Raw genomic sequence first — 10622 nt, forward strand, 5'->3', positions numbered from 1 at the left:
ATGCACTAGTTGGCAGCTGAGGGATGACAAGTGTACTGCGCATGCGCTTCGGGCTACCACGGCAACTACGTTTGGTATCAACCAACGTTACTAACGTAGCAGTTTGCGTACTGCTTTTTAACGTAGAGCTGTTCTGTGGTAGGGAGACGTGATTAAGTTGTCTCGGTCGTCTCCTGTAGTAAAAATAAGCGCCGATATTGTATGGACATTAAAAAGTGGTGCCGACGAAGATCAGCTTCAGTTAAATGACTCGGTTAGCCAACTAGTCGTTCCTCTTTCCACCCGGAAGAACAGGTTAGTGGGGAGGAAGTAGTCCACATGTTAGCAATATTAGCGTCTTAATAGCACTCAGCTTGTTCTACAATTTAGTGATACTTTCTTTAAATTAAGCCTTGTTTCACTTGTAATGTTTACGACTGTGTTGTGCAAGGCGCCAGTTAGCTATTGCTTACAAGAAGAAATATAAAAACATCTAAATATTTGGGTTGTTACGATTGTAGCTAAATCTCACGTAAGGGCTTCTGTGGATACCATCAGCTTATAGAGACTCACTATGATCATAATAAATAAAATCAACAATAAGTTTAACAAGGCCAGTATCAGCCATTATTAATCGCACCGAATCATCAATGAAAATATAATGTTTATGGATGATTGGCGTGGTAAAAGACAATAATGCCGTTTTTATTCATGCGTCTTTGACAGCAATGGAGTTTCTCCCAGTACTCGACCCTCTAGATAAACCCAAAAAAGGAATATGGTATGTACGTTCACATCAAATAATTGCAGATGTTACGTTAAAAGCTAACTTTCAACCTTGCTGTAATTATTTTGTTGTCAACAGGTATTCTTTGATACCCAGGGGAGGCGCTCCAGGTGTTACTGTGGGTCACACTTGCACATTTATCCCTTCTGCTGATGGAGGAAAAGGAAGAATCTTTATTGTTGGAGGAGCCAACCCCAGCGGCAGTTTCTCGCATTCACATATCATAAATCTAGGTAAAAAGATAAAATATCATCAAAAAACCTAAAGGCCGGGAGATGACCTCGGCATAACTGTTGCATAAGCTGTTCACCAAAACATAAAAGAAGAAATCAAGTGTTAAGATTAGTTTCCATTGCTCTGACTGCAAGCACATTTTAGCCATATTTGGGTTTTCATCAGGCTAGCTTCAGATTTACCAAGTAAATTTACAAAACAAATTTGACCAAGGCAGGTTTAGTGTATAATCTGTTTGTCATAAAATCACAATCACTATTGCACCTGCAAACACACAAACAGGTGCACTTTTCCTGTAAGGATTATATCACTATATATACTGCAGAAAGAGTAGGGAAGGTGGTTGTAAAATTGTTTTATATTTAGTGCTGAATTCATTATTTAGAGGTTTTTTTAACAGTTATGGAAAGCTCCCATCAATCACGATTGTGAAAATAGCAAAAGTTAGTATCAGGGGGATAAGCACAGTGTCACTTGTCATGACATTGTATGGGTGAAACATATTCACAATTTATTATATGCTTGACAGGGTCATTAGCCTGTTCCCTTTACATTTAAATAACAGGATTTTTCATTTTTGTTCTTTCTGCCTCCACCAGACAATCATGAATGGGACATCCCAGAGTGGGAGGGTTTGGAGTCACGGTATGAACACTGCAGCTTTGTGCCAGAGAGCTGCCCTCAGAGCCTGTGGGTGTTTGGAGGGGCACAGCAGGCTGGCAATCGCAATTGTATCCAGAATTTACAGCTACAAGGTAAATCCCATTTGAAATTAATTCAGTAATCTGTAATCCCCATCACCGATTAGCACAGCCTCACTCGGAGAGGACGTGCTTATCTGCTGAGTGAAATCATCTGCTGAAGTATTTGGTTGTAGACTCTCCATCATGCACGTTTACCACATTGCGATGTAGATGACAAACCTAATCAAGCAGCAATGCTTTTAGTTTTTAACTTTGTTGGAACCACTGTCTTTGGTGTGTTATGACCAGACACATTGATTGTACAGTATGTGACCATAGATTTCTGTAAACTGAGCATTTTTTACATGTGTGTGACCAGAGAGTGGGTCCTGCTGGAAGACTGTAAGTGTGAATGGCAGATCTCCCAGTCCCAGGACATACCACACCAACTCGGCGTGCCTAGGGGACAAGCTGTATGTCTTTTCTGGTGGTGAAGCAGGAGCTGCACCTGTCTCAGACCCAAAACTTCATGTCTTTGATACAGGTTTGTATTAAATTAATCCATTGCTTAAAGGAATCGTTTCTCCAACACCTAATTAATCTTAATATAAAATGCATCTGGAGGACAGAGAAGGCTTGCCAGAGGAGTTGTGTGCAAGGATGCACAGGTAAATCCTTCGCAGAAGTCTTTTCAGCACCCCGTGATGCATAAAAGGGGGGTGACCGTTGTGATACGTAGATACGGCTCAGAATCACATATGTGTCATTTTAATTAAATGCCTGTTCCCTTGACTTCTCTCTCTCCTCGTCTCTCTTCTTGCCTCCTCCACTCACACCTCCGGAGGGAGACACGAGGAGAGGAAGTCGGACAGTTTTAATACCTGCCATAAAATAATGCATAACTTTCCCACTGAAAGTGTGACTGTCTTCTGCTTCCAGTTAGTATTCAAACTAAATAATTGTTACACTGTTAAAAAATGCTACACAAGTTTGTACCTTAAGTATTTCAAACTAATAATAACAATTACCAAATATGTGATAGCTTTAACCTTTTGGTGTTCCCAGTGTCATCCACCTGGTCCCAGCCAGAAACACAAGGTCGAAACCCACCAGCCAGACATGGGCACATTGTTGTAGCAGTGGGTTCAAAGATCTACATTCATGGAGGGATGGCAGGAGACAAATTCCACAATGATATTTACTATCTTGACACAAGTAAGTCAGCCTGAACACTTCTTAATCATAATAAGAGCATCAGTTTTTCAGTTGCATTCATCTTGGATGATCATACAGGAAGAAAATGTATAGCTTTGTTGAAAATAAAACCATGCGTCTGCTGTTTAAAGGGAGCATGAAGTGGGATAAAGTACAGGCCAAAGGAGACATCCCACCAGGTGTAGCAGCCCATTCAGCTCTTGTGCTGGGCAAGAACATCTACATTTTTGGGGGAATGACTGCAGATGGAGCTAGCAACACCATGTACAGATTCAACACAGGTATATAATTTTACGGAAGCCTTTAAATATTTGACAGAATATTTGCACTTAATGATGTCATGCATGACACTGTTTATGACTGCATCCATGACTGCTAAGGTGCAGCCGATCCTGCATTAGCGTGGTATCAACATAATTGGAAAACTGAGTTCCCTACGAGGAAAATGCATGGTAACACCACCTTAAGTCTGAACAATTCAGAAAGTCTGCGAAAATTTTGGTGCGTGACTTGCCAAGCTGACATCATGTTGCACAGAAGCATGGCAGATGAAAGAAAATGGTTTATATGAACAAACTTATTAACTTATTAACTGTATTAATTTGAATATTACATATTAAATTTTGCTCACATATAATTTGTAACACGATGTTAGGTTGTAATTGTTCATTTTTGTCCACATAGTGGTGACCTACATTAGATAGAAAAGTAATTTATTAGCCTTAACCTTGATAAGTCAGGACAAGCAAGATTTGAGTGGTTTTAGGAAATGTAGTGGTGCAGCAACAAGTCTGGAATAAAATTACTGTGTAAATTAAAACTTCAAACTGTTTCACAATAGTTAGTCGGCAGCATGAATCTTCGTTGGACATTAAGTGCTCTGAGCAATAAAATATAAACCTTCTTTGCAGTGTTTATGTTGTTTACACATCAACTTCCCAGCTCAGTAACTGGTCTATCTGAGGAGCATGTGGATGAAGCCTTTGATGAAACCTAAACTTTTTTTTTAAACTTAATTTGAGCATGTATAACTTACTTTTCATACCTCCTGTTTGCAGACAAAAGTAGATGGGTCCTTATGAAGTTTGAGGGGGATTTGCCTCCCAACCGCCTGGACCACTCCATGTGTTTAGTGGTATGGACGGTGTGTGGTGAGGGAAATGGAGACGAGGAAAACAGCCCAGCAGCCTCAGAGACAGTGAATCTGGCCTTCATATTTGGAGGAATGGACACTCAGGGTGTCATTCATAATGACTGTATTGTGACTGTGGTGACATGATGTGTCTTTATGTTGTAATACTCATTTACTTAAACTGTAATAAAATATTTGTCCAGTACTACTTGTGTATTTTGCTTATTGGTAGCCCTGAAAGTGAGTCAATTAATTATTTAAAGCTTGTACTGTTAATACAGTTATGTTCTTAAGCAAAATCTAGGTGGTTAAAAAAGGCTGACATTAATTTAGTTCAATAATTTGAGCCACTGGTAAATACTTGTATCAGAAACAGTATTTAAAATATTTGGTGGCCTATCTTATCTTGTACCCTCAAATTATTTTTTTTTTTAAAAATGTAACAAGACAAAGCAAGTACCATTTTGTATCAAACATTTATTTCAATGTCTTTCCAGAAGTACAATGACCAGATTCAATAAATAACTTTAGGTTTTGCCTGTGAACATTATGAGCTCTTGATCCCACAGACACCCCACTCAATGGCCCAATAAACACCTGCCCCACCCTCCCCAGCCCGCCCACTAAGCCCCCCCCCCACTACAGATCCCCAACAGGACTGCCTGAGAACAGCAGCAGCAAGCCTTATATCCGGGCTGACAAATATCTCCACCTTCCAGCGAAGAAAACACCTTTCACACACTGAAACTTATTTTAAAGTCTTTCAGAAGGTTCAGTATGGTTGCTTGTTATCGTCACCCCTTCCCAACCGTTCCTCTCACTATTAGAGTCCCATCAGTTCAATATATACATCTAGATGCAACCACCAGAGAGGCAAGGGGCGACAGATAGTTTACTTCGAACCTGCCTACAACTCCTCCTTCTCATTTGGCTCACTTTCTGCTCCCTCAGGTGGAGGTCCACCCGCACTACCATAAAGCTTGCTGATAATGGGTTGAACCACCTCCTCCAGCTCCTTCTTCTTGGCCTGGAAGTCTTCCAGCTCAGCTTCCTGATGTGACTCCATCCACTCAATCTTCTCCTCCACTGCCTTCTCGATGGTTTCCTTGTCCTCATCAGACAGCTTGCCGCCAAGCTTCTCCTTGTCGCCGATCTGGTTCTTCAGAGAGTAGGCGTAGCTCTCCAGCTCATTGCGAGCGTCAATCCTCTCCTTCAGCTTCTTGTCTTCGTCAGCGAAGCGCTCAGCGTCGTTCACCATGCGCTCAATGTCCTCTGGCGTCAGGCGGTTCTGGTCATTTGTGATTGTGATCTTGTTCTTGTTGCCTGTGCCTTTGTCCTCAGCTGTGACGCGCAGGATACCGTTGACATCGATCTCGAAGGTGACTTCAATCTGTGGTACGCCACGAGGGGCAGGAGGGATGCCAGTCAGGTCGAATGTGCCCAGCAGGTGGTTGTCTTTTGTCAGAGGACGCTCACCTAAAGAGAGAATCAATAACTGGGTAAGCAATTGGTGCACTATTTATTTTTTCTGTAAGCTTATAAGGAAACTGAACAATTTTCAAAACCAGATTTTTCTAATTTATGTTGGCAAGTTTACTTTGTCCAACTCTTACCTTCATAAACCTTGATGGTGACAGTAGGCTGGTTATCAGACGCTGTAGAGAAGATCTGGGATTTCTTTGTGGGCACCACAGTGTTCCTGGGGATCAGCTTGGTCATTACTCCTCCGACTGTCTCAATACCAAGAGTCAGGGGGCACACATCCAGAAGAACCACATCACCTGCAAGAGAGGAAAATGTTTAGTAAACGAGATAAAGTTTGCAAGCTCAATTCGGTGGATCAGATGCTACAATGTATGAGGCAGATGACTTACCAGTGTCCTCCTCTCCAGAAAGCACTCCAGCCTGAACAGCAGCCCCATAAGCCACAGCCTCATCTGGGTTGATGCCCCTAGAGGGCTCCTTGCCATTGAAGAATTCCTTCACCAGCTGCTGAATTTTGGGGATACGAGTGGAGCCTCCAACCAGGACAATCTCATCGATGTCAGACTTCTTCAGGTCAGAGTCTTCCAGAACCTTCTGTACGGGCTTCATGGTGGAACGGAACAGGTCCTGAAAAAAATGACAGATACGGTTAAATACTAGTCAAACAATGAAAACCGGTAAGTTTCAGCTGTACTACAGTCATGGTTTTGTAACACTATTGTGTAACTTACCATGTTCAGCTCTTCAAACTTGGCACGGGTCAGGGTCTCAGAGAAGTCTTCTCCCTCAAAGAAGGACTCGATCTCAATGCGGGCCTGGTGCTGAGCAGACAGTGCCCTCTTTGCCTTCTCGACCTCGCGACGCAACTTCTGCACAGCACGGTTGTCTTTGCGCACATCTTTGCCAGTCTTCTTCTTGTACAGCTTGATGAAGTGCTCCATGACACGCTGGTCGAAGTCTTCACCTCCAAGATGAGTGTCACCATTGGTGGCCACCACTTCAAACACGCCATTGTCGATGGTCAGAAGGGAGACATCAAAAGTGCCACCACCCAGATCGAACACCAGAATGTTCTTCTCGCCGTCCTTCTTGTCCAGACCGTAAGCAATGGCAGCAGCAGTTCTAAAGACAAAATTGTGAGAATATATTTTTAAAGAGAAAAGGAGGGAAATTGTTTCATAATTTCAAAAGGACAACAGATTAATAAATTATTTCACAAGACACTTACGGCTCATTGATGATTCTCATCACATTAAGACCAGCAATGGTTCCAGCATCCTTAGTGGCCTGGCGCTGGGCATCATTGAAGTAGGCAGGGACAGTGACCACAGCATGTGTGACCTGAAGAAAATATGAGAACATTTCATTCAGCTATACTTTGTTTATTAAGGAAGGATATATCTTTTGATTTATATTTTTTTCCAAGTCTTTTGTACCTTCTTGCCCAGATAAGCCTCAGCAGTCTCCTTCATCTTAGTCAGCACCATGGCAGAGATCTCCTCTGGAGCAAATGTCTTCATCTGGCCACCACCAATGTCAACCTGAATATGAGGCTTGCTCTTCTTCTCAGTAACCTGAAAAGGAACATATATCAATATTAATATACAAATTACATTGCTCATATATAACCTGAAGACCTTTACACCTATAACTTTTACTCTGCACCATCAAGAGTAAAAACCTACCTTGAAAGGGAGGTACTTGATGTCCTGCTGCACAGAGGAGTCACCCCAAGTGCGCCCGATCAATCTCTTGGCGTCAAAGACGGTGTTCTCAGGGTTAGAGGTCAGCTGGTTTTTCGCAGCATCACCAATCAGACGTTCACCCTCACTGGTGAAGGCCACATATGATGGGGTGATGCGGTTACCCTGGTCATTGGCGATGATCTCTACACGCCCATTCTTGAACACTCCAACACTGCAGGAAAACATTTTAAAAATAATTAGTCATTAGGCAGCCATCTCTGAGTAGTATTTCATCTTCAGAGTTGTATTCTTCTACAACAATCAATAAGTCATTTTGTTCTTACCATGAGTAGGTGGTCCCCAGGTCGATTCCAACCACAGTCCCCACACTGTCCTTTTTGTCATCATCCTCGGCAAACACAGTGCCGGCCACCAGCATTACAACCCACAACAGCTTCATCTTAGCTTGTTTCAACTCAGATCTATAAAAGAAATCCGAAGAGAAGAAAATGCACCGTAAAAACGTGGCCTTTTGTGCATGGCGTGCCTCCCAAGTTCAGCTAACAGCTAGTGTTCATCTTAGTGCTGGATGTCATTCACAAAGATTCAGACCCATAACAGTTGAAAACGTGATCTTTACAAAGACATCGCTTGATTTAGAGGCGCTGAAACAACATGGGTGGAGCATCGTTGCCTCTTCTGAATGCTAATACCACCGATTTTTTTTTCTGCATCCGCCGGTAGCTAGCTAACCACGTTAGCACGGCTAACTTAACACACATGCGAGGGAAAATACGTCAAGGGCGCTTAAAAGTAAATTATTTTTGCATGGTATATAACATGGAGTGCCCTTTTAATTGTCAAAGCTGCGGTCAAATTTCGCTAAATAACGTTTCATCGCTCTCTTCACACCTTAGCTTAACTGGCTTCATTATAACGACTTAAAATTGGGTCCAATCCTTGTAGAAAATACAAAACATTACCTTGTCGCGTTATTATATTCACAGCAATGTTTATACATACCTCAGTTTTGTCAATGAAATAGCGGCCTTGACGTTGCTTCAACCGGTAGACTCTTATACCACAGTGTGTCTCTGTTTCTTTCAGCTCTATGTTCTTGCCTCAGTGTAATGATGTTGAATGAACAGCGCTGTCTCCATATATAAGCCGTCACTTCTTTCCCGTCGTGGAGTCCCGTGATTGGCTGAGCAGCTGTTCGTTGGAACGCGCTGATTGGTTCCTTCCGGCACGCTGTCCGCCGCTGATTTGCACATATCGGTTCGAGGCGACGTCACGGCTTTAGCCCACTGTGCCGATGCTGATTGGTTGTCTGTCAAGCACATTCATGGACGCTGTTGGAGCGATGAAATGCCACTCTAATAACCGAGGAAGGGTGCATTTTCACATTTTGTACACTTGAAGTTGTTGCTGCTTTTTTTTTAATACCGGTATTGACTCCACATGTATTAGATTGACATTCATTCTCATGTTGCTGTTGTCTCAAGGAGTGTGACTGTATGTTTGTATCATGAGTAGTTATGATGACTCACTAATGTACAGTGACTCAGAAACGTGAAAATTCTGTGTAATATGCATGTGACTTAAAAGCAAACGTCGTTACATCAGATTTATTTGGTTGTCTGGTCGATTCAGTGCATGTACACGCTTGACATGTATGGCTAAAGATATACACCTTGAAATGCAATCAACCTGCAATAGCCTAATTTGAAAATCAAGTTTTGGTATGGACTCTTTTTTCAATGATCACATATTGATCACATGTGTATTTACTTAATTAGGTGTACTCTGAACGCTTCTTTAAAACAGGTCAGAGTTTATGAAACTAAACCTCACTGCATTCTCTCATGTAGCCTCCTATGTAAAGATGATAAATAGGTCAAGATTAGGTAACTGGTTGCCCAAGCTACACTTCAGCTTATATTAACCCTTTTAAATGTGTAGTCTACTTATTCCAGCCAAAGCATGAATGTGAATGGAACATGACATTGTAACTACATAGAACTCAAGTCAAGTCAAACTTTATTTGGTTGCAGCCTTATACAAATACAGTCATTATCAAACACATAGTTACATAATGCAACAGTCAAAGGCATGAGCAGACTGTGAGATTGTGAGTCTGGGCACAGACATGTATAAGTTCCCAGCACCTTTCCTACATAGGAGTGGAAACACACACACAGACTTTGTGGCAATTTTTGCCTTCTTGTTCTGTAGTCATTTTGTGTCTCTTCAAAGTCATTTTGTGTCTTTTTTTGGTCACTTTTTAAGTCTTTTTTGATCATTTTTTTCTCCTTGTAGTGCTTTTGTGTCCTGTTTGATAGTTTTTCCTCTTTTTGTAGTTATTGTGCATCTTTTTGAGGTCATTTTTTGTTTTGTTTCATTTTTCTCAGTTATTTTGTATCATAGATGGTCATTTTGTGTCTGGTTTTGGTTGTTTTGCCCCTTCTTGTAATTATATTGTGTCTGTTTGTGTTCGTTTTGCCTCTGTTTTGTGTGTTTGCAGTTTCTTTGCATCTCTCATTGGACTTTTTGTGTGTCATCCTCGTCTGTATGTTAATCTGAGTGATATTCTACAAGTGAAGGCCAGAAGTGTCCTGGACACTTACCTTGGCCAGTGCCCTGTAGGCCCATTCAGTAATTTGTGATCATTATGTCAAACATAAGGCCAATAGTCTTTAACTGGCCTGCAAAAGGTCCATGGTTGTTTTAGTGTTTTAAATATTTTTTAAATGTATTTAATTTTTCATTATTATTATTATTATTATTATTATTATTATTATTATTATTATTGTTGTTGTTGTTGTTGTTGTTGTTGTTGTTGTTGTTGTTATTATTATTATTATTATATTATTATTTTATTTATTAAAATTTTTAGTGATTTTCTAGAGCAGAGTAATACCAATTTAAACACGACAAAATAAGGCAGAGTATTCCATTAGTATAATGAATAATATGACGCTTGAAACAGGAAAGAACTGTATGACACTGCTGGCTGGATGCTGGCGGCTGTGAGACAGATCTAATGCCCCAATGGCTGATTCTTATATAGCAAGAGAGGCTCATAATCAACATTAGCCCTGTTTTTTTCATAACAAATCTTGAATGACTATATTGTTTTGTATTTTGCCATATCACCAGTATTGTTTTTGTTGATTTTTGGTTTATATTATGGATATTCACTTACAACCTGCAACCTGTAAACCAGACTCATTTCTGAAATTCTTGCCGCCCTTACACAGTTGAAATTATTCAACTAATAATTTCCATGTAAAAAGAGAGGGATTTTATATTGATTCTTGACGCAGATTCTTTTTTTTTTTGACAAAAAATAAATGAATACAAATTACCCTGGTGATATATTTTACATAATTAATAACTGAATGGTGACTGTGTGAATGTGA

The 10622-nt window shown here is 40.8% G+C and overlaps 2 protein-coding genes across 2 annotated transcripts; one reads left to right on the top strand and one right to left on the bottom strand.

Annotated features, from left to right (window-relative positions):
• The first annotated feature begins 77 nt into the window (after positions 1-77).
• rabepk (Rab9 effector protein with kelch motifs) lies at positions 78-5494 on the top strand. The gene is made up of 8 exons (XM_042509484.2): positions 78-294; positions 706-760; positions 845-999; positions 1600-1755; positions 2063-2227; positions 2749-2898; positions 3030-3179; positions 3957-5494. The coding sequence occupies exons 2-8, from the start codon at positions 708-710 to the stop codon at positions 4175-4177; spliced, it is 1050 nt and encodes a 349-aa protein (XP_042365418.1). The 5' UTR covers positions 78-294; positions 706-707; the 3' UTR covers positions 4178-5494.
• hspa5 (heat shock protein family A (Hsp70) member 5) lies at positions 4488-8380 on the bottom strand. Its single transcript, XM_042509269.2, has 9 exons — positions 8224-8380; positions 7545-7682; positions 7201-7432; positions 6952-7089; positions 6744-6856; positions 6247-6637; positions 5905-6142; positions 5644-5811; positions 4488-5506 (listed from the first exon to the last, which is right to left on the bottom strand). Exons 2-9 carry the CDS (start codon positions 7658-7660, stop codon positions 4938-4940), a joined length of 1965 nt encoding a protein of 654 aa, XP_042365203.1. The 5' UTR covers positions 7661-7682; positions 8224-8380; the 3' UTR covers positions 4488-4937.
• Between the last annotated feature and the right edge of the window lie 2242 nt (positions 8381-10622).

This window comes from Plectropomus leopardus, chromosome 20 (genome assembly GCF_026936395.1).
Source record: "Plectropomus leopardus strain MGB_pleo_1.0 chromosome 20, ASM2693639v1, whole genome shotgun sequence".
NCBI classification, from domain to species: Eukaryota; Metazoa; Chordata; class Actinopteri; order Perciformes; family Serranidae; genus Plectropomus; species Plectropomus leopardus.

Coding starts and splice junctions, on each gene's coding strand:
- rabepk (XM_042509484.2), top strand. CDS start 708: ATGGAGTTTCTCCCAGTACTCGACCCTCTAGATAAACCCAAAAAAGGA. Junction 761..844: donor AAACCCAAAAAAGGAATATG/GTATGTACGTTC, acceptor TGTTGTCAACAG/GTATTCTTTGATACCCAGGG. Junction 1,000..1,599: donor TTCACATATCATAAATCTAG/GTAAAAAGATAA, acceptor TGCCTCCACCAG/ACAATCATGAATGGGACATC.
- hspa5 (XM_042509269.2), bottom strand. CDS start 7,660: ATGAAGCTGTTGTGGGTTGTAATGCTGGTGGCCGGCACTGTGTTTGCC. Junction 7,433..7,544: donor CTGGGGACCACCTACTCATG/GTAAGAACAAAA, acceptor GTTTTCCTGCAG/TGTTGGAGTGTTCAAGAATG. Junction 6,857..6,951: donor AGGCTTATCTGGGCAAGAAG/GTACAAAAGACT, acceptor TATTTTCTTCAG/GTCACACATGCTGTGGTCAC.